Below are 24,122 nucleotides of genomic sequence, written 5' to 3' on the forward strand. Positions count from 1 at the left end.
AGAACGCAACCAATACTTCAATAATGTACATAGCCCAAGAAGAAGGAAACTAAAACGTGAAGCCCCTCCCACCACCCCCCCCCACCCCATGACCCCAAGGCTAAATCTAACGCAGACCAGCCCGAAAGAAGCAAGCACTAAAACTACCCCCATGACTTCCGGTATACACTCCCTAAAAAAAAGTGTAAATATAAAAAAGATCAGCTAATTATAAAACAGTAAAAGAATTTAAAAAAAAGATAACTCAATTAAAACAAACACATAATATAACAGAGTAAAAGCCAGAAAATGTTAAAAAAAACCGCAACAAACCCCAGACCCATGAGTAAACAAAACAAAAAAAATGAGATTATTAATATAAACTAGTTATGAAAACCTACAAAACAAAATAGATTTAAAAACTACAAAATTTAAGGCCACAAAGGAAATACCTAAAATGACGGTGAGGAAATAACCACCCAGGATCCCCTGGGAAAAAGAAAGAAATGACGCAGTTAAAAAGAAAGTTTAGCAACCATATTAGATAATCAAAAATGAACTTTTCTGCCCATATAGGGCAAAAAAAAAATTAAGACCGACAAATTCACAACCTCCGATCAACGGAGATAGTTAAAAATTACGATTAAGATGTTGAAGGTTAAAATTGATCCAGATAACTCTGGGCATCCGATGGAGATTCAAAAAAACGGAGGGCTCCATCCAACGTACGAATCCTTAAACGTGCAGGGTAAAGCAGCGCTGGTTTTAAATCCATCTTGTAGAGTTCCGACATCACAGGTCTGTAACGAACCCGTTGATCCCGAATTGGTTTACTGAAATCCTCCACAAATCGGAACTTAAGATCCAGAAAATCAATGTAACCTTTAGATCGAACGAAACGAAACAGTTTCTCCTTGTCTTGAAAGTAATGAAAACGTAAAATGACATGTCTAGGTTTATCTGACCTAGGCGAGTATGATGGAACTCTGTCAACACGATCCAATAACGGTGGTTGGTCAGGAAATACAGTAGGAAATGCATCTTTTAAAAGTTGAGAAAAATACTTCATAGGGTTATCAGATTCGACAGCTTCATGCACCCCAATCATTCGAAGATTCTGCCGTCGCATTCTGGATTCTAAGCCAGAGTTTTTAAAGGTCAGAAAGTCGAGTTTCTTCTTCATTACATTAATTGTTTCTTCAATTTTCTCCGTCTTGAAACAACATACATCAAAGTTGCTGGTGAACGCATCAGGCCAAGCAGCATCTATAGGAAGAGGCGCAGTCGACGTTTCAGGCCGAGACCCTTCGTCAGGACTAACTGAAGGAAGAGTGAGTAAGGGATTTGAAAGCTGGAGGGGGAGGGGGAGATGCAAAATGATAGGAGAAGACAGGAGGGGGAGGGATAGAGCCAAGAGCTGGACAGGTGATAGGCAAAAGGGGATACGAGAGAATCATGGGACAGGAGGTCCGGGAAGAAAGATGGGGGGGGGGTGACCCAGAGGATGGGCAAGAGGTATATTCAGAGGGACAGAGGGAGAAAAAGGAGAGTGAGAGAAAGAATGTGTGCATAAAAATGAGTAACAGCTGGGGTACGAGGGGGAGGTGGGGCCTAGCGGAAGTTAGAGAAGTCAATGTTCATGCCATCAGGTTGGAGGCTACCCAGACGGAATATAAGGTGTTGTTCCTCCAACCTGAGTGTGGCTTCATCTTTACAGTAGAGGAGGCCGTGGATAGACATGTCAAATGGGAATGGGATGTGGAATTAAAATGTGTGGCCACTGGGAGATCCTGCTTTCTCTGGCGGACAGAGCGTAGATGTTCAGCAAAGCGGTCTCCCAGTCTGCGTCGGGTCTCACCAATATATAAAAGGCCACATCGGGAGCACCGGACGCAGTATATCACCCCAGTCGACTCACAGGTGAAGTGATGCCTCACCTGGAAGGACTGTTTGGGGCCCTGAATGGTGGTAACGGAGGAAGTGTAAGGGCATGTGTAGCACTTGTTCCGCTTACACGGATAAGTGCCAGGAGGGAGATCAGTGGGGAGGGATGGGGGGGACGAATGGGCAAGGGAGTTGTGTAGGGAGCGATCCCTGTGGAATGCAGGGGGGGGGGGAGGGAAAGATGTGCTTAGTAGTGGGATCCTGTTGGAGATGGCGGAAGTTACGGAGAATAATATGTTGGACCCGGAGGCTGGTGGGGTGGTAGGTGAGGACCAGGGGAACCCTATTCCTAGTGGGGTGGTGGGAGGATGGAGTGAGAGCAGATGTACGTGAAATGGAGGAGATGCGTTTAAGAGCAGAGTTGATAGTGGAGGAAGGGAAGCCCCTTTCTTTAAAAAATGAAGACATCTCCCTCGTCCTAGAATGAAAAGCCTCATCCTGAGAGCAGATGCGGCGGAGACGGAGGAATTGCGAGAAGGGGATGGCGTTTTTGCAAGAGACAGGGTGAGAAGAGGAATAGTCCAGATAGCTGTGAGAGTCAGTAGGCTTATAGTAGACATCAGTGGATAAGCTGTCTCCAGAGACAGAGACAGAAAGATCTAGAAAGGGGAGGGAGGTGTCGGAAATAGACCAGGTAAACTTGAGGGCAGGGTGAAAGTTGGAGGCAAAGTTAATAAAGTCAACGAGTTCTGCATGCGTGCAGGAAGCAGCGCCAATGCAGTCGTCGATATAGCGAAGGAAAAGTGGGGGACAGATACCAGAATAGGCACGGAACATAGATTGTTCCACAAACCCAACAAAAAGGCAGGCATAGCTAGGACCCATACGGGTGCCCATAGCTACACCTTTAGTTTGGAGTAAATGGGAGGAGCAAAAGGAGAAATTATTAAGAGTAAGGACTAATTCCGCTAGACGGAGCAGAGTGGTGGTAGAGGGGAACTGATTAGGTCTGGAATCCAAAAAGAAGCGTAGAGCTTTGAGACCTTCCTGATGGGGGATGGAAGTATATAAGGACTGGACATCCATGGTGAAAATAAAGCGGTGGGGGCCAGGGAACTTAAAATCATCGAAAAGTTTAAGAGCGTGAGAAGTGTCACGAACATAGGTCGGAAGGGATTGAACAAGGGGTGATAAAACAGTGTCGAGGTATGCAGAAACGAGTTCGGTGGGGCAGGAGAAAGCTGAGACAATAGGTCGGCCAGGACAGGCAGGTTTGTGGATCTTGGGTAGGAGGTAGAAACGGGAAGTGCGGGGTGTGGGAACTATAAGGTTGGTAGCAGTGGATGGGAGATCCCCTGAGCGGATAAAGTCGTTGATAGTGTGGGAGACAATGGCCTGGTGCTCCTTGGTGGGGTCACGATCGAGGGGTAAATAAGAGGAGGTATCCGCGAGTTGTCGCTGTGCCTCCGCAAGGTAGAGGTCAGTACGCCAGACTACAACAGCACCCCCTTTATCAGCGGGTTTAATAATAAGGTTGGGATTAGTGCGGAGGGAGTGGAGAGCAGAGCGTTCCGAAGGAGTGAGGTTGGAATGGGGACAAGGTGCGGTGAAGTCGAGACGGTTATGTCCCGTCGGCAGTTGGCAATAAAGAGATCCAGAGCAGGCAGAAGACCAGAGCGGGGTGTCCATGAAGAAGAGGAGGGTTGAAGACGGGAGAAGGGGTCATCGGTGGGGGTGGAAGAGTCCTTGCCGAAGAAGTAGGCTCGGAGACGGAGAAAGAAAAGTTCCGCATCGTGGCGAACACGGAACTCGCTGAGGTGTGGGCGAAGGGGGACAAAGGTGAGGCCCTTACTGAGAACAGAGCGTTCTGCCTCCGACAGTTGAAGGTCGGAGGGGATGGTAAAGACCCGGCACGGATGAGAGCTGGGATCAGAGGGGGGAGGGGGGAGGCTGGGGGTGTCAGTGGAGAGGGGAGGGTCGGGGTGAGAGGAAGATGGAGCCTCTGAGGGCCCAGGAGCTGACGGTGGGATCTGAGGAAGACGGGGTTGCAGAGTGGTGGTGGGGGAAGGGGAGACGGGAGTCACAACAGCAGCACATAAAGACCTGGCCTGGAGTTCAAGGCTGGAGTCGCAGTTGGTGGTTGCACAATCGCTGTGAAGGTGTCCATGGTCGTTGCTGGAGTCCGGGTTTTGAATATGTCCTGAGGTGTTGGAGCCGCCGAGATCAATGGCAGGGGCCGCAATTGAAAGTTCATGCCTGCTAGCGTCGGGGCCGGCAGGCTCTGGAGTCCGTAGATGTAAGATCTTGCATCTCCATCTTGAGCTCACTTTGTTGCGTGGATTTTTGAAGATCAGATATAGCCGACTGATGTTCCGTAATAGATATTTGTATCTTCTCGATTGAATCGGCAATCTTCTGGAAACTAGTTGAAATTTCCTCACGAATTAGCTCCGATATAGCTTTCAAAGTCACCGGTGGTTTAGTCGGAGGGAAATCGGTACCTTTCGGTCTACCTGGAGGTTTGCCGTCCTTCCTGTTTTTTCCATTCTTAAACATAGCAGACCTTAAAAACATCCGATTATCGAAGAGCCCAATTTGTTTCAAAGTATTGTAAAAGTTGATGTCTTAATGGTTAATTAAAATATAGCTGATCATAAGAAGAAAAACTCAGAGGTAATGGAGCGAGTCAAGAACGCGACTTCACTCCATGAGCGCTACCGGAAGTCCCCCTTACTTTCTCAATAAGCCTTGCATGGGGTACCTCATCAAATGCCTTGCTGAAATCCATATTCACTACATCTACTGCTCTACCTTCATCAATGTGTTTAGTCACATCCTCAAAAAATTGAATCAGGCTCGTAAGGCATGACCTTCCTTTCACAAAGCCATGCTGACTATTCTTAATTATATTATGCCTCTCCAAATGTTCATAAATCCTGCCTCTCAGGATGTTCTCCATCAACTTACCAACCACTGAAGTAAGACTCACTGGTCTATAATTTCCTGGGCTATCTCTACACCCTTTCTTGAATAATGCCATCTGCAACCCTCCAATCTTCCGGAACGTCTCCCGTCCCCATTGATGATGCAAAGATCTTCGCCAGAGGCTCAGCAATCTCCTCCCTCGCCTCCCACAGTAGCCTGGGATACAGCTCATCTGGTCCCAGTGACTTATCCAACTTAATGCTTTCCAAAAGCTCCAGCACATCCTCTTTCTTAATGTCTATATGCTCAAGCTTTTCAGTCTGCTGCAAGTCATCACTACAATCGTTGATCCCTTTCCATAGTGAATACTGAAGCAAAGTACTCATTAAGTACCTCTGCTATCTCCTCTGGTTCCATACACACTTTTCCACTGTCACACTTGATTGGTGCTATTCTCTCACGTCTTATCCTCTTGCTCTTCACATACTTGTAGAATGCCTTGGGGTTTTCCTTAATCCTGTCCGCCAAGGCCTTCTCATGGCCCCTTCTGGCTCTCCTAATTTCTTTCTTAAGCTCCTTCCTGCTAACCTTATAATCTTCTAGCTCTCTGTCATTACCTAGCTTTTTGAACCGTTTGTGAACTCTTCTTTTCTTTTTGTCTAGATTTACTACAGCCTTTGTAAACCACGGTTCCTGTACCCTACCATCCTTTCCCTGTCTCATTGGAACGTACCAAAGCAGAACTCTACACAAATATCCCCTGAACATTTGCCACAATTCTTCTGTACATTTCCCTGAGAACATCTGTTTCCAATTTATACTTCCTGTCTGAAAGCCTCATATTTCCCCTTACTCCAATTTAATGCTTTCCTAACTTGTCTGTTCCTATCCCTCTCCAATGCTACGGTAGAGGAGACAGAGATGTGATCACTATCTCCAAAATGCTCTCCCATTAAGAGATCTGACACCCGAACAGGTTCATTTCCCAATACCAAATCAAGTACAGCCTCTCCTCTTGAAGGCTTATCTACATTTTGTGTCAAAAAACCTTCTTGAACACACCTAACAAACTCCACTCCATCTAAACCCCTCGGTCTAGGGACATGCCAATCGATATTTGGGAAATTAAAATCTCCCACAACAACCTTGTTATTATTACACCTTTCTAGAATCTGACTCCTTATCTGCTCCTCGATGTTCCTGTTACTATTGGGTGGTCTATAAAAAACACCCAGTAGAGTTATTGACCCCTTCCTTTTCCTAACTTCCACCCACAGAGACTCCATAGACAATCCCTCCATGTCTTCCTCCTTTTCTGCAGCCGTGACACTATCTCTGATCAACAGTGCCATGCCCCCACCTCTTCTGTCTCCCTCCCTGTCCTTTCTGAAACATCTAAAGCCTGGCATTCAAAGTAACCATTCCTGCCCCTGAGCCATCCAAGTCTCTGTAATGGCCACAACATCATAGCTCCAAGTACTGATCCATGATCTAAGCTCATCCGCTTTGTTCATAATACTCCTTGCATTAAAATAGACACATCTCAAACCATCGGTCTGAGTGCATCCCTTCTCTATCACCTGCCTATCCTCCCTCTCACACTGTCTCCAAGCTTTCTCTATAGGTGAGCCAACCACCTCTTCCTCTGTCTCATCAGTTTGGTTCCCAACCCCCAGCAATCCTAGTTTAAACTCTCCCCAACAGCTTTAGCAAACCTCCCCGCCAGGATATTGGTCCCCCGGCATTCAAGTGCAACCCGTCACTCCTGCCCCAAAGGAGGTCCCAATGATCCAGAAATCTGAATCCCTGCCCCCTGCTCCAATCCCTCAGCCACACATTTATCATCCACCTCACTCTATTCCTATACTCACTGTCACGTGGCACAGGCGTTAATCCCGAGATGACTACCTTTGAGATCCTGCTTCTCAACTACTTACTAACTCCCTGTAGTCCGCTTTCAGGACCTCCTCCCTTTTCCCATCTATGTCTTTGGTACCAATATGTACTACAATCTCTGGCTGTTCTCCTTCCCACTTCAGGATACCTTGGACGTGATCAGAAACATCTCAGACCCTGGCACCAAGGTGGCAAGCTACCATCTGCATTTCTTTCTTGCGTCCACAGAATCGCCTGTCTGACTCCCTAACTATAGAGTCCCCTATCACTACTGCCATCCTCTTCCTTTCCCGACCCTTCTGAGCCACAGGGCCATACTCTGCCAGAGTTGCAGGCCCTGTTGCTTCCCCCAGGTAGGCCATTCCCCCCAACAGTACTCAAACAGGAGTACTTTTTGTCAAGAGGTACAGTCACAGGGGTACTCTCTAGCCTCTGACTCCTGCCCTTCCCTCTCCTGACAGTTACCCACTTATCTGTTTCACCAGGCCCCGGTGTGACTACCTGCCTATAGCTCATCACTCTCCTTGACCAAACGAAGGTCATCGAGCTGCATCTCCCGTTCCCTAACACGGCCCCTAAGGAGCTGCAGTTCGATGCACCTGGTGCAGATGTGGCCGTGGGAGGCTGGGAGTCTCCCGGACCTCCCACATCTGACACCGAGCACAGAAAACTGGCCTCACACACATACTTCTTGTCTGTATTCTAGTCAGGCAACCTACCTGGCCTTGACCCATTATCTCTGAAGCCCCGTTGAGCCAAAGCCTTCCTACTCTGTCTCCCTCTACTCCAACGCCCGTTCTTTTTAAACTCTTCTCGCTGTTCTCAGGCTGACATCCACGCGCTTGAGCAGTTGTACCCTGATCAAACCGCTTACAGGATGCAGAGGAGATGTACCAGGAAGCTGCCTGGATTAGAGGCATAGATCGAGTGGACAGCCAGGGAATCTTTCCCAGGACGGGAATGGCTAATACGAGGGGGCATAATATTATGGTGATTAGAGGAAAGTATGGTGGGGGGGATGTCAGAGGTAGGACTTTTTAAAATTAAAAACACACAGAGTGGTGGCTGCATGGAACTTGCGGCTAGGGGTGGGGGTAGAGACATTTGAGACTCTTAGATAGGCACACGGATGATAGAAAAATGTTGGGCTATTTGGGAGGGAAGAGTTCGATTGACCTTGGAAGTCGGCACCACATTGTGGGCCGAACAGCCTATACTGTTCTAAGTTTGATGGCTAATGTAAGAAAAATGTAACTTGTGCAACCCACAGAAAATGCTGGAGGAACTCAGCAGGTCAGACAGCATCTGTGGAGACGCTTTTACTCTTTTCCACAGATGCTGCCTGACCTGCTGAGTTCTTCCAGCATTTTGTGGGCATTGCTTAGACTTTCAAGCAACTGCAAATGTTCAAGCAACACACAGAATGCTGGAGGAGCTCAGCAGAACAGGCAGCATCTGTGGAAAAGAGTACACTCGATATTCCAGGTAGAGACCCTTCAGCAAGACTCATATCTTCTCTTGTTTGTTCTACATGGAACTTGTTTTTATTTAAGATTCCGTTAGGTTACATTTGCCTGCTCTGCAAAAGCTTATTTTTCTTGACGTTTATACCTTGGGGTGAAAGCCTGTCACAATAACCCCAGACCAGGATATGACTGGTTGAAATTCCTCTCCTCACCCCTTCCAAGTCCTCTCTCCTCTTTCCCAGAGAAGGTGCAATCTACAAACATCAGCTCTAAAGCACTGGACTCTCATCTCCCCACCCAGCTAGCTGAGGCACCACACCACCCTCCATTTGCTCTCCAAACCATCCCCTCCTTCTTCAACCCCAGGACCAGGGATCTCTATCTCTTCTCCACCACCTCCAGGACGCCAACTGTCCTCTCCTGCTTCTACCGCAAGATCAGAGACATCTCCTCCCCACCACCACATGTCCCTAGCAACCCTCCCAGAGAGCTCTCTCCCCACAGGTGAATACCACGCACGGAACTGGCCCTTTCGGCTCAACAAGCCGGCCTCCTATTTAATCCTAACGTTATCACTTGACAATTTATACTAACCGGAACTTCCTTGCAATGTGGATGAAACCAGAGCACCCAGAGGAAACCCACAAGCTCATGGGGAAGAGTGTATAGACTTTTTTTTTCACAGAGGCACTGGAACTGAATTGCAAAACCCTGAGCTTCAGTAACAACCCTCACACTGCTCCCCCGAACAGTCCCAGCAGAACCCCGACACTGCTCCCGCGGCCTATCCTAGCAGAACCATGGCACTGCTCCCCCGAACTATCCCAGCACAACCCCGACAACGTTCCCCCGAACTGTCCTAGCAGAACCCTGACACTGCTCCCCCAAACTGTCCCAGTAGAACCCCGACACTGCTCCCGCGGCCTATCCTAGCAGAACCCTGGCACTGCTCCCGCGGACTGTCCCAGCACAACCCCGACAACGTTCCCGCTGACTGTCCCAGCACAACCCCGACAACGTTCCCGCGGACTGTCCCAGCACAACCCCGACAACGTTCCCGCGGACTGTCCCAGCACAACCCCGACAACGTTCCCACGGACTGTCCCAGCACAACCCCGACAACGTTCCCGCGGACTGTCCCAGCACAACCCCGACAACGTTCCCGCGGACTGTCCCAGCACAACCCCGACAACGTTCCCGCGGACTGTCCCAGCACAACCCCGACAACGTTCCCGCGGACTGTCCCAGCACAACCCCGACAACGTTCCCGCGGACTGTCCCAGCACAACCCCGACAACGTTCCCGCGGACTGTCCCAGCACAACCCCGACAACGTTCCCGCGGACTGTCCCAGCACAACCCCGACAACGTTCCCGCGGACTGTCCCAGCACAACCCCGACAACGTTCCCGCGGACTGTCCCAGCACAACCCCGACAACGTTCCCGCGGACTGTCCCAGCACAACCCCAACACTATTCCTGCGGCCTATCCCAGCACAACCCCAACACTACACCCTCGAACTGTCCCAGCACAACCCCGACAATGTTCCTTTGGACTGCCCCAGCAGAACCCCCACACTGCTCCCGCAGACTGTCCCAGCACAACCCCGACAATGTTCCTTTGGACTGCCCCAGCAGAACCCCCACACTGCTCCCGCAGACTGTCCCAGCACAACCCCGACAATGTTCCTTTGGACTGCCCCAGCAGAACCCCCACACTGCTCCCGCAGACTGTCCCAGCACAACCCCGACAATGTTCCTTTGGACTGCCCCAGCAGAACCCCCACACTGCTCCCGCAGACTGTCCCAGCACAACCCCGACAATGTTCCTTTGGACTGCCCCAGCAGAACCCCCACACTGCTCCCGCAGACTGTCCCAGCACAACCCCGACAATGTTCCTTTGGACTGCCCCAGCAGAACCCCCACACTGCTCCCGCAGACTGTCCCAGCAGAACCCCCACACTGCTCCCGCAGACTGTCCCAGCAGAACCCCCACACTGCTCCCGCAGACTGTCCCAGCAGAACCCCCACACTGCTCCCGCAGACTGTCCCAGCACAACCCCGACAACGTTCCCGCGGACTGTCCCAGCAGAACCCCCACACTGCTCCCGCAGACTGTCCCAGCAGAACCCCCACACTGCTCCCGCAGACTGTCCCAGCACAACCCCGACAACGTTCCCGCGGACTGTCCCAGCAGAACCCCCACACTGCTCCCGCAGACTGCCCCAGCAGAACCCCCACACTGCTCCCGCAGACTGTCCCAGCAGAACCCCCACACTGCTCCCGCGGACTGTCCCAGCACAACCCCGACAATGTTCCTTTGGACTGCCCCAGCAGGACCCCCACACTGCTCCCGCAGACTGTCCCAGCACAACCCCGACAATGTTCCTTTGGACTGCCCCAGCAGAACCCCCACACTGCTCCCGCAGACTGTCCCAGCACAACCCCGACAATGTTCCTTTGGACTGCCCCAGCAGAACCCCCACACTGCTCCCGCAGACTGTCCCAGCAGAACCCCCACACTGCTCCCGCAGACTGTCCCAGCACAACCCCGACAACGTTCCCGCGGACTGTCCCAGCAGAACCCCCACACTGCTCCCGCAGACTGCCCCAGCAGAACCCCCACACTGCTCCCGCAGACTGTCCCAGCAGAACCCCCACACTGCTCCCGCGGACTGTCCCAGCACAACCCCGACAATGTTCCTTTGGACTGCCCCAGCAGGACCCCCACACTGCTCCCGCAGACTGTCCCAGCACAACCCCGACAATGTTCCTTTGGACTGCCCCAGCAGAACCCCCACACTGCTCCCGCAGACTGTCCCAGCACAACCCCGACAATGTTCCTTTGGACTGCCCCAGCAGAACCCCCACACTGCTCCCGCAGACTGTCCCAGCACAACCCCGACAATGTTCCTTTGGACTGCCCCAGCAGAACCCCCACACTGCTCCCGCGGACTGTCCCAGCACAACCCCGACAATGTTCCTTTGGACTGCCCCAGCAGAACCCCCACACTGCTCCCGCAGACTGTCCCAGCACAACCCCCACACTGCTCCCGCAGACTGTCCCAGCAGAACCCCCACACTGCTCCCGCAGACTGTCCCAGCAGAACCCCCACACTGCTCCCGCAGACTGTCCCAGCAGAACCCCCACACTGCTCCCGCAGACTGTCCCAGCAGAACCCCCACACTGCTCCCGCAGACTGTCCCAGCAGAACCCCCACACTGCTCCCGCTGACTGTCCCAGCAGAACCCCCACACTGCTCCCGCAGACTGTCCCAGCAGAACCCCCACACTGCTCCCGCTGACTGTCCCAGCACAACCCTCGCACTGCTCCCGCAGACTGTCCCAGCAGAACCCCCACACTGCTCCCGCAGACTGTCCCAGCACAACCCCGACAACGTTCCCGCGGACTGTCCCAGCAGAACCCCCACACTGCTCCCGCAGACTGTCCCAGCAGAACCCCCACACTGCTCCCGCAGACTGCCCCAGCAGAACCCCCACACTGCTCCCGCAGACTGCCCCAGCAGAACCCTCGCACTGCTCCCGCAGACTGTCCCAGCAGAACCCCCACACTGCTCCCGCTGACTGTCCCAGCAGAACCCCCACACTGCTCCCGCAGACTGTCCCAGCAGAACCCCCACACTGCTCCCGCAGACTGTCCCAGCACAACCCTCGCACTGCTCCCGCAGACTGCCCCAGCAGAACCCCCACACTGCTCCCGCAGACTGTCCCAGCAGAACCCCCACACTGCTCCCGCAGACTGCCCCAGCAGAACCCCGACAATGTTCCTTTGGACTGCCCCAGCAGAACCCCCACACTGCTCCCGCAGACTGCCCCAGCAGAACCCCCACACTGCTCCCGCTGACTGTCCCAGCACAACCCTCGCACTGCGTTGGTCGTTGATGCAAAATGACATGGTTCACTGTTTTCCTTGCACAGGTGATAAATGATCTTTAAAAAAAATCAAGATCCTATCAATGCCAGCTTTAAATGTACCAAATGACTTGGCCTGTATAGCATAGCAGGTCGTGTTAACGCTTTACAGTTCAACTCCCTCAGGGTGTGTATGGCCTCCCGTGTCTGCTTGTTGGGTTCCCTCCAACAGTGCAGAGACAAACAGTTGGTACCAGTCAGCTGTGCGCCTGCTATGCATGCAGAGCAACACTTGCTGGCTGCCCTCAGCACATCCTCTACACAAATAACAATCATTTCACTCTATGTTGTGTTTGCTCAAAGGTAATTTCTTGAGCTTTCTTTCAAAGAAATTCTTCCTCATCTCAGTTGTTTGTTCTGAGGCTGTTGCATCGGATCCCAGACTCTCCCTCCTGAGGGGAACACCCTCACATCATCCACTCTATCCAAACCTTTCTCCATCTGGAAGGTTTGATGAGATTTCCTGCCCTTACTTTCCTGAAGTTATGGCCTTCATAAATCAAAGTATTGATTACCTTGATTTGGGATGTTATGTTGAAGGTGCATGAGACATTGGTGAGGCCTAATTTGGAGTATAGTGTGCAGTTTTGGTCACCTACCTACAGGAAAAATGTAAATAAGGTTGAAAGAGTGCAGAGAAAAATTACAAGGATGTTGCCAGGTCTGGAGGACCTGAGTTATAAATGAAAGATTGAATAGGTTAGCAACAGGAATTCTACAGATGCTGGAATTTCAAGCAACACACATCAAAGTTGCTGGTGAACGCAGCAGGCCAGGCAGCATCTCTAGGAAGAGGCACAGTCGACGTTTCAGGCCGAGACCCTTCGTCAGGACTAACTGAAGGAAGAATGAGTAAGGGATTTGAAAGTGGGAGGGGGAGGGGGAGATCCAAAATGATAGGAGAAGACAGGAGGGGGAGGGATGGAGCCAAGAGCTGGACAGGTGATAGGCAAAAGGGATATGAGACGATCATGGGACAGGAGGTCCGGGAAGAAAGACGGGGGGGGGGACCCAGAGGATGGGCAAGGGGTATAGTCAGAGGGACAGAGGGAGAAAAAGGAGAGTGAGAGAAAGAATGTGTGTATAAAAATAAATAACAGATGAGGTACGAGGGGGAGTTGGGGCATTAGCGGAAGTTAGAGAAGTCGATGTGAATAGGTTAGGACTGTATTCCTTGGAACACAGAAGATTGAAATAAGGTGTACAAGATTATGAGGGATATAGATAGAGTAAATGCAAGCAAACTTTTTCCAGTGAGGTTGGGTGAGACCAGAACTAGAGGTCATGAGATAAGGGTGACAGGCGAAAAGTTTAAGGGGAACATGAAGGAAAATTTCTTCACTCAGAGAGTTGTTGGAGTGTGCAATGAGCTGCCAGCACTAAAGGTCCGTGTGAGCTCGATTTCGAGAGAAGTTTGGATAGGTACATGGATGGGAAGGGTATGGATGCAGGTCAATGTGAGAAGGCAGCTTAAATGGTTTGGCAGACACTAGATGGGCTGAAGGGCCTGTTTCTGTACTGTGCATTTCTATGACTCTAAGTTACAGGATTCACTGCTGGCCTCTTCTGCACCTTCTCCAACGCTTTATAAAAGGGGAACAAAACTGCTCACAATACTCCAGGTGCACTCTGACCAATGCCTTATGAAGCCTCCGCATGAAATCCTTACTTTTAGATTCAAACCCTCTCAAAATGAATACTCACATTGCATTTGCCTTCATTAGCACTGACTCCACATGCAAATTAATCTTTAGAACAGGGGTTCCCAACCTGTTTTATGCCATGGACTGTTACCAGTAACTGAGAAACCCTGCTTTAGAGAATCCTGTAATGTGGACTCCCAAGACCCTTGCTCACCATCACCTCCACTTCCTCAGCATGTCCCCGTCGACCCTCACCAATTTTTACCGATGCACCACAGAAAGCATCTGATCCGGATGCATCTCGGCTCGGTACGGCAACTGCTCCGCCCGGGACCGCAGGAAACCGCAGAGAGTTGTGGACACAGCTCAGCACATCACGGAAACCAGCCTCCCCTCCATGGACTCTGTCTACACTTCCCACTGACTCAGTAAAACAGACGGTGTGATCAAATACCCCACCCACACCGGACATTCTCTCTCCCCCCCAACCCCCGTCGGGCAGAAGATACAAAAGCCTGAGAGCACGTCCCACCAGGCTCGAGGACAGCTTCTACCCCGCTGTTATCAGACTATTGAACGGTCCCCCAGTACGAGGACAGCTTCTACCCCGCTGTTATCAGACTATTGAACAGTCCCCCAGTACGAGGACAGCTTCTACCCCGCTGTTATCAGACTATTGAACGGTCCCCCAGTACAAGGACAGCTTCTACCCCGCTGTTATCAGACTATTGAACGGTCCCCCAGCACGAGGACAGCTTCTACCCCGCTGTTATCAGACTATTGAACAGTCCCCCAGTACGAGGACAGCTTCTACCCCGCTGTTATCAGACTATTGAACGGTCCCCCAGTACGAGGACAGCTTCTACCCCGCTGTTATCAGACTATTGAACGGTCCCCCAGTATGATAAGATGGGCTCTTGACCTCACAATCTACCTCGTCGTGACCCTTGCAGCTTATTGTCTGCCTGCACTGCCCTTTCTCTGTAACTGTAACACTTTATTCTGCACCCTGTTATTGTTTTCCCTTGCTCTGTGTAATGATCTGAATGCAAGACAAGATTTTCACTGTATCTCGGTACGTGTGACAATGATAAACCAATTCGAAGTTTTAATTTCTGAATTCATTTCCTGTTTAGAAAATAGCTTGTGTCTTTATTTTAACAAACAAATGACATGACCACACACTTCTCTACACTGTATTCCACCTGTCACTTCTTTACCCATTCTTCCAACCCTGCTTCCTCAACACAACCTATTGTCCACAAAGCCATCGGTTCAGTCAGCAAGATGGTAGATTCTTCCCAAGCCTTGGGCTTCTCTCACACCTCCCCACAAAATTCTCCAGCTTGGTGCGCCCAGTTTCAAGAGCTTCCCCCTGTACCACCCTCCCTTACCCCCGACTCCAGATTTCTCACACTCCACTGTCCCTCGTCTCAGTCCCCCAGATCCCTCCCTCCTCCTGCCCCCCCTGAGATCCCTCCCTCCCTCCTGCCTTCCCAGGATCCCTCCCTCCCTCCTCCTGCTCCCCCCCACCGGGAACCCTCCCACCCTCCTCCTGCCTCCCCCCCCCCACCGGGAACCCTCCCTCCCTCCTCCTGCCCCCCCCACCGGGAACCCTCCCTCCTCCTGCCCCCCCCACCGGGAACCCTCCCTCCTCCTGCCCCCCCCACCGGGAACCATCCCTCCCTCCCTCCCTCCTACTGCCTCCTCCCCACACCGGGAACCATCCTGCCCCCCACACCGGGAACCCACCCTCCTCCTGCCCCCCCCCACCGGGATCCCTCCCTGCCTCCCTCCTCCTCCTACTCCCCTCCGGGTTCCCTCCCTCCTTTGTCACCCCCCCCGACCCTCTCCCCAATGACCCTTGACCTCACCATCTCGAGGGTCAGTCCGCCTCTCCGCATTTGAACCCCGACCTCACCCCCTCAGGCTTCAGCCTCTGGCCCTGGGATTCTCCAACCGCAACCCACCCCCCCCAACCCCTTCCCACCTCCCCCCCCCAACCCCTTCCCACCTCCCCCCCCAACCCCTTCCCACCTCCCCCCCCACCCCTTCCCACCTCCCCCCCACCCCTTCCCACCTCCCCCCCAACCCCTTCCCACCTCCCCCCCCACCCCTTCCCACCTCCCCCCCCACCCCTTCCCACCTCCCCCCCCAACCCCTTCCCACCTCCCCCCCCAACCCCTTCCCACCTCCCCCCCCCACCCCTTCCCACCTCCCCCCCCCAACCCCTTCCCACCTCCCCCCCCAACCCCTTCCCACCTCCCCCCCCAACCCCTTCCCACCTCCCCCCCCCCAACCCCTTCCCACCTCCCCCCCCCAACCCCTTCCCACCTCCCCCCCCCAACCCCTTCCCACCTCCCCCCCCCCAACCCCTTCCCACCTCCCCCCCCCAACCCCTTCCCACCTCCCCCCCCCCAACCCCTTCCCACCTCCCCCCCCCCAACCCCTTCCCACCTCCCCCCCCCCAACCCCTTCCCACCTCCCCCCCCCCAACCCCTTCCCACCTCCCCCCCCCCAACCCCTTCCCACCTCAGGCCCGGGGCCTCGGTCTCTCCCCACCCCCTGATCCCGGGAAACGGATCTTACCGTCGCGGCCGGTGCCCATCAACTGGTCCAACATCTCCCGCATCTGGGCCTTGGCCGACATGACGGCAGCACCACGGGGGAAGGAGCCGAGGCCCGGAATCCGGCGGCCGTAGGCCCGGGCGGCAGCGGTAACTAGCGGCGGCGGCGGCAGGCGGAGGGCGGGCTCGCCGCCGCCTCTTCTCCCGCCCTCTGCAGACACGCACGCCAATCGCCGTCCCGTTCCCACACCGCCCCCCCGCTGAACGACGGAGAGATTGTCAAATAGCCTGGCACATCTCTGAGATTGACGGTCCATCTATCCAATAGAAGACAGAGGTGTCTCCAGTCCTTGAGGAAACACCAATCCACCGCACACTTCGTTATGACCTCAAGGCGGAATCTGCCCAATAGAAAACGGAGGATTGTTTGATTGATGTTGCTGCCGACTTCTCCGAATGGTCCCGCCTCCAAGTCGGAGGAGGAGGCCCAGGGCCTTTCGTGTTGAGATGGACGCGGCGTAGTCCAATAGCGAGGCGGGTTGGCCAGGTTGAGCCAATGGCGTCGCTTTCTACGCCAGTCCAGCTGAGCGAAGACAACAAAACCAGCTGCTTTCCCAATAGCAGCCGACCAATAGTTAGAGGAGATCCTGATTACCGTAGTCAAAGTCAATACGATAGCGGTACAGCAGCCCTGCCAATGGGCAAGAAGGGCTCCAAAACTGAGGCTTCAGCCTGGAGGACCGGCCTGGAGGTCTGGTCACTGCAAGCCTCTGGCCTTGACCTGTTGGTCGCCACTGTACCCACCCACCCACTATCCCACCAGCACCCCAAAGGGGACTATGGTGGCTGGGGGCAAGGGACTCTCCTGTTTGCCAGCGCCATCAGCTGGAGGACCCTTGACCAGTCAAGACAAATGGACAATGGCATGTGTCCTCCCAGCATTCTAGCTGCAGGACCGTCAAAGCCTGTTGCCCCATTGGGGAGGGGTCTGCGGTTGAAACTTAAACAAGTTTAACAGGTCAAGATTCCAAACAAGAGAAAATCTGCAGATGCTGGAAATCCAAGCAACACGCACAATGCTGGAGGAACTCAGCAGACCAGGCAGCATCTATGGAAAAAGAGTACAGTTGGGGTGGGAGGGTTGGAGATGTCGTGGAGAGGGGAGACTTGCAGAATGGACAACTGCTAATCTTCCATACAACCTTGCCCAGGCCTGCACCCTGGAGAGTGAAGACTTTCCAGGCGCAGATATATGGTCTCACAAGACTAACGGAGGGAAAGATGTGCTTGGCGGTGGGATCCCGTTGGAGATGGTGGAAGTTCTGGAGAATTATGTGCTGGACATGGTGGCTTCTGGGGTGGTAGGTAAGGACAAGAGGAACACTATTCGTGGTAGGGTGGGAAGAGCTATAGTCTAGGTAGTTGAGAGTCAGTGAGTTTATGGTAGACATCAGTAGATAAACTGACTCCAGAAATAGAAACAGTGAAATCAAGAAAGGGGAGGGATGTGTTGGAAATGGACCAGATAAATTTGAGGGCAGGGTGGAAGCTGGAGGCAAAGTTGAAGAAGCAAACAGGCTCGGCATGGATGTAGGTACCAGCACCAATGCAGTTGTCGATGTAGCGTAGGAAAAGTGGGAGACAGTCCCCAGTATTGGCTTGGAACATAGACTGTTCCACGTAGCCGACAAACAGGTAGGCATAGCTGGGACCCATACGAGTGTCCATGGCTACAGCTTTTGTTTGAAGGAAGTGGGAGGAGCCAGAGGAGAAATTATTAAGAGTGAGGACAAGTTCCGCTCAATGGAGGAGAGTGCTGGTGGAGGGGGATCTGGTTGGGTTTGGTGTCCAAAAGGAAACAGAGAGCTTTGGGGCCTTTCTGGTGGGGGATGGAAGTGTATACTACGGACTGGACATCCATAGTGAAAATAAGATGATGGGGCGAAAAGGAACCTGAAATCCTTGAAAGGATCCAGAGCGTGTGATGTGTCACGGATGTAGGTAGGAAGGGACTGAACTGGGGGTGGGGGAGATAAAACAGAGTCAAGTTATGCAGATATGAGCTCAGTGGGGCAGGAACAAGCTAAAACCATGGGTCTACCTGGACAGTGGGTTTGTGGACCTTGGGTAGGAGGTAGAAATGAGAGGTGTGGGGTGTGTAAACTATGAGGTTGATGGCAGTGGATGGGAGATCCCCAGACCTAATAGGGTCTGAGATGGTGTGGGAGACAATGGCCTGTTGCTCCTTAGTGGGATCCTGATCGAGGGGTAAGTAAGAGAAGGTGTCTGAGAGGTCTTGTTACGCCTCAGAGGTCATTATTCCAGACTACTACAGCATTCCCTCGATCTGCAGCTTTGATAGTGAGGTTAGGATTAGTGCAGAAGGAGTAGAGAGCAGAGCATTCAGAAGGAGTGAGGATGGAATAGCAGAGAGAAGTGTTGAAGTCTAGATGGTTGATGTCCCTTTGGCAGTTGGCGATGAAAAGGTCCAGAGCAGGCAGAAGACCAAGGCGGGGTGTCCAGGAAGAGGAGAGGGGTTGAAGACTGGAAAAGGGGTCATCGGTGCAGGGTCGAGAGAACTTGCCAAAGAAGTAGGCTCGGAGACAGCTGTGGCGGAAGAAGAGCTCAGCGTCAAGGCGGGGACAAAGGTGAGTCCCTTACTGAGGACAGAACGTTCTGCCCCAGAGAGGGGAAGGTCAGAGGGAATGGTGAAGACCCGGCATGGATGAGAGCTGGGATTGGAAAGGGGAAGGAGGTTGGCAGTGTCTGAGGAGAAGGGAGGTTTGAAGTGTTCAGGAATGGTGGGGTGATAGGAAGATGGAGTCTCTGAGGGCCCAAGAGCTGGTGGTGGGACCTGAGAGAGACGGGATTGCGGAGTGGTGGTTGGGGAAGGGGAGACGGGTGTTCCAGTGGCAGCACGTGAAGACCCAGGCTGGAGTCCGAGTTGGAGGTTGTGCAATCAACATTTTGGAGGTGGTGGAGGTTGTTTGAACATGCATTGATGGCGGTGGAGTCTGCTCTGGATTGTTAGAGCCACTGAGGTTGGCAGCAAGGATCGCGGCCTGCAGACGTACGGGCTGGCCGGCGTTGCAGTCAGCAGGTTCTGTGATCTGGAGACGGGTGACCTTCCAATCCTTGCAGGACGTGAGAAAGTCAAAGAACCGGCGATTGAAAGCGTGGATCCGGCGCAGGATAAAGTAGCGTACAGGTCGATTACAGGCAGCAGAGACAGAATCCCGGAGTTGTGGAAGTGACTGGGTTAGGGACACAGGGTACCTTCTCTTGGTGGAAAACATGGCACGTAGAGAGTGGTGGGAGAAGCAATTAATGGAATATTAGTACCTGGGGTCCTCAGAGGGTCCAAATCCAGAAGCTTGAAAACGAATCTGGAAGCTGGCGGTGAAGACGTTGCCAGAAAGGACACACGGCCATAGTAACGGGTCGGGGTGAGCACGTGGTCGAAGAGTTGGAGGGCAGCAGAAATGGAGCAGTGAGAGAGGGTTTCACTGAACTCCCGTCAAAGGGGAGATTTAAACTTCTTCAGGGTAAACATCCCTGGAAGAGACTTCGCTGTGAAATAATCCAATACATAACAAGAGAAAACCTGCAGGTGCTGGAAATCCGAGCAACACCTTCAAAATGCTGGAGCAGCTCAGGCCAGGCAGCATCCCTGAGAAAAAGTACAGTCGATGTTTTGGACCGAGACCCTTCAGCAGGACTGGAGAAAAAAAGTTGAGGAGTAGATTTAAAAGTTTGGGGGATGGGAGGAAGAAACACAGGGTGATAGCTGACACGGGGGGTGGGGTGGGGGGAGGAATGAAGTAAAGAGCTGGGAAGTTGATTGGTGAAAGAGATACAGATCTGGAGAAGGGGGAGTCTGAAAGGAGAGGACAGACGGCCAAGGAAGAAAGAAAAAGGGGAAGACCACCAGAGGGAGGTGATGGGCAGGCAAGGAGATAAAGTGAGAGAGGGAAAAGGGAATGGGAATGGTGAGGGGGGGGGCCATCACAAGAAGTTTGAGAAATTGATGTTCATGCCATCAGGTTGGAGGCTACCTAGGTGGAATATGAGGTGTTTTTCCTCCAATCTGAGTGTGGCCTCATCACAACAGTAGAGGAGGCTATGGATTGACATCTCAGAATGGGAATTCCTTCTTTTTTTACCCTCTCTCTGCTCTCCCCCCCCCCCAATGATGTGTCCATTCACCTGTCAGCAGGCTGCTGCCAGGTGCCTTGTGCAAGACGAGGCACCCCTGGACTCCCAGGCCATGGCTGGAGAAGGTGCCAACCATGGCCCTCATGAGGCTGGAGTGCCCATTCGACACCCGGACCCACTGGTACGCCCCCTGGCTGAGTCTGCCCGGAACTGGGACAATCTCTCCAGGATGCTTTGAGTGGGCTGCAGAACTATAGAAACTGTGGAGAGAGGGAACTTCAGCTGGTTATTGGGCTTATTATTGTCACAATTTCTGCGATACAGTGAAAATCCTGTCTTGCATACAGATCAGATCGAGGTAGAACAAGGGAAAATAATAACAGAATGCAGAATAAAGTGTTACAGTTACAGAGAAAGGGCAGTGCAGGCAGACAATAAGCTGCAAAGGTCACAACGAGGTAGATTGTGAGGTCAAGAGTCCATCTTATCGTACTGGGGGACCGTTCAATAGTCTGATAACAGTGGGGTAGAAGCTGTCCTCGTACTGGGGGACCGTTCAATAGACTGATAACAGCGGGGTAGAAGCTGTTCTCATACTGGGGAGCATTCAATAGTCTGATAACAGCAGGGTAGAAGCTGTCCTCGTACTGGGGGACTGTTCAATAGTCTGATAACAGCGGGGTAGAAGCTGTCCTCGTACTGGGGGACCGTTCAATAGTCTGATAACATCGGGGTAGAAGATGTCCTCGTACTGGGGGAGCGTTCAATAGTCTGATAACAGCGGGGTAGAAGCTGTCCTTGTACTGGGGGAGCGTTCAATAGTCTGATAACAGTGGGGTAGAAGCTGTCCTCGTACTGGGGGACCGTTCAATAGTCTGATAACAGCGGGGTAGAAGCTGTCCTCGTACTGGGGGACCGTTCAATAGTCTGATAACAGCGGGGTAGAAGCTGTCCTCGTACTGGGGGACCGTTCAATAGTCTGATAACAGCGGGGTAGAAGCTGTCCTCGTACTGGGGGACCGTTCAATAGTCTGATAACATCGGGGTAGAAGCTGTCCTCGTACTGGGGGACCGTTCAATAGTCTGATAACAGTGGGGTAGAAGCTGTCCTTGTACTGGGGGAGCGTTCAATAGTCTGATAACAGCGGGGTAGAAGCTGTCCTCGAGCCTGGTGGGACGTGCTCTCAGGCTTTTGTATCTTCTGCCTGACGGGGGTGGAGGGGGAGAGAGAATGTCCGGTGTGGGTGGGGGTATTTGATCACACCGTCTGTTTTACTGAGACAGTGGGCAGTGTAGACAGAGTCCATGGAGGGGAGGAGAGGGAGAATAAGGAGTTACAGACATACGGAGGGGTTTGAACAGGAGAATGGGGAGGGGGGAGAGAGAGATAGGAGGGGGGAGAGAGGGATAGAGGGGGAGAAACAGAGGGAGGGAAGGAGGGAGTGGGAGAGAGAGGAGATATGGAGTGAGAGAGGGTGAGGGAAAGAGAAGGAGAGGAATCAAAGATGGAGGGAGAGGGATCGATTGGCTGGGTGCATGGCCTGAGGAAGGTCAGGTGGAAGTTGGATCACTCTGGTGTGTTGCTTTTCGGGAAGACAAACCATGGTCGGACTTTCACAGTGAACGCAGGGACCCAGGGGAGTGTTGTAGATCAGAGGGACCCAGGGGTACGGGGACATGGTTCCTGAAAGTGGAGTCACAGGTAGACAGGGACCCAGGGGAGTGTTGTAGATCAGAGGGACCCAGGGGTACAGGGACATGGTTCCTGAAAGTGGAGTCACAGGTAGACAGGGACCCTGGGGAGTGTTGTAGAACAGAGGGACCCAGGGGTACAGGGACATGGTTCCTGAAAGTGGAGTCACAGGTAGACAGGGACCCAGGGGAGTGTTGTAGAACAGAGGGACCCAGGGGTACAGGGACATGGTTCCTGAAAGTGGAGTCACAGGTAGACAGGGACCCTGGGGAGTGTTGTAGATCAGTGTGACCCAGGGGTACAGGGACATGGTTCCTGAAAGTGGAGTCACAGGTAGACAGGGACCCTGGGGAGTGTTGTAGATCAGAGGGACCCAGGGGTACAGGGACATGGTTCCTGAAAGTGGAGTCACAGGTAGACAGGGACCCTGGGGAGTGTTGTAGATCAGAGGGACCCAGGGGTACAGGGACATGGTTCCTGAAAGTGGAGTCACAGGTAGGCAGGGACCCTGGGGAGTGTTGTATAACAGTGTGACCCTGGGGTACAGGGACATGGTTCCTGAAAGTGGAGTCACAGGTAGACAGGGACCCAGGGGAGTGTTGTATAACAGTGTGACCCTGGGGTACAAGGATATGGTTCCTGAAAGTGGAGTCACAGGTAGACAGGGCAGTGAAGAAGACATTTGCCATGCTGGCCTTCATCAGTCAGTGCACTGAGTACAGGAGTTGGGACGTTATGATGCAGTTGTACAAGACGTTGCTCAAAGCATTGTTGAGGATCCCGACTACTCATTCCACTATCTCATTGACCCACTCCTATCAGGAATGAGGTACAGGAGCATCGGGATTGAGGTACAGGAGCATCGGGAAGGAGGTACGGGAGCATCGGGAAGGAGGTACAGGAGCATCGGGATTGAGGTACAGGAGCATCGGGAAGGAGGTACAGGAGCATCAGGAATGAGGTACAGGAGCATCAGGAATGAGGTACAGGAGCATCGGGAAGGAGGTACGGGAGCATCGGGAAGGAGGTACAGGAGCATCGGGATTGAGGTACAGGAGCATCGGGAAGGAGGTACAGGAGCATCGGGAATGAGGTACGGGAGCATCGGGAATGAGGTACGGGAGCATCGGGAAGGAGGTACGGGAGCATCAGGAATGAGGTACAGGAGCATCGGGAAGGATGTACGGGAGCATCCGGAATGAGGTACGGGAGCATCAGGAATGAGGTACAGGAGCATCGGGAAGGATGTACGGGAGCATCTGGAATGAGGTACGGGAGCATCGGGAAGGAGGTACGGGAGCATCGGGAAGGAGGTACGGGAGCATCGGGAAGGAGGTACGGGAGCATCGGGAAGGAGGTACAGGAGCATCGGGAATGAGGTACGGGAGCATCGGGAAGGAGGTACGGGAGCATCGGGAAGGAGGTACAGGAGCATCGGGAATGAGGTACGGGAGCATCGGGAAGGAGGTACAGGAGCATCAGGAATGAGGTACGGGAGCATCCGGAATGAGGTACGGGAGCATCCGGAATGAGGTACGGGAGCATCGGGAAGGAGGTACGGGAGCATCGGGAAGGAGGTACAGGAGCATCGGGAATGAGGTACAGGAGGATCGGGAATGAGGTACAGGAGCATCGGGAAGGAGGTACGGGAGCATCGGGAAGGAGGTACGGGAGCATCGGGAAGGAGGTACAGGAGCATCGGGACTTGGACTGACAGACTGGGTAACAGTTTCTTCCCCAGGCTGTGGGACTAGTGAACGCCATCACCACCGAGGTTTCATCACCAGGACTGTGAGATGTTCACTGTTTACCCATGCTTGCACAATACGCATTTTGAATTATATTTTATGAACTTATTGATGGTGGTATTTTGTTTTATGTGCTGTGTGTAATACTGGTTTTGTGGTTGCACCGAGGTCCAGGGGAACGTTGTTTCATTTGGTTACCACTTGAACTTGAGACTGCACTGCAAGTGTTGTGCT

At 52.9% G+C, this 24,122-nt stretch overlaps 1 protein-coding gene across 2 annotated transcripts in view; it reads right to left on the reverse strand.

Moving 5' to 3' along the window:
• The window catches only part of LOC134338890 (putative RNA-binding protein Luc7-like 1), a 33,691-nt gene extending 17,198 nt beyond the window's left edge, over nt 1-16,493 (reverse strand). Inside the window, exon 1 of one of the 2 annotated variants that reach the window (XM_063035057.1) lies at nt 16,315-16,493. In XM_063035057.1, the coding sequence (XP_062891127.1) occupies nt 16,315-16,375 (61 nt within the window). In that variant the 5' untranslated portion in view covers nt 16,376-16,493. The remainder of the gene's footprint in view (nt 1-16,314) is intronic. The other variant, XM_063035058.1, reaches the window with a different exon arrangement.
• Nucleotides 16,494-24,122: the final 7,629 nt, after the last annotated feature.

This window comes from Mobula hypostoma, chromosome 28 (assembly GCF_963921235.1).
Source record: "Mobula hypostoma chromosome 28, sMobHyp1.1, whole genome shotgun sequence".
Classification (NCBI taxonomy): domain Eukaryota; kingdom Metazoa; phylum Chordata; class Chondrichthyes; order Myliobatiformes; family Myliobatidae; genus Mobula; species Mobula hypostoma.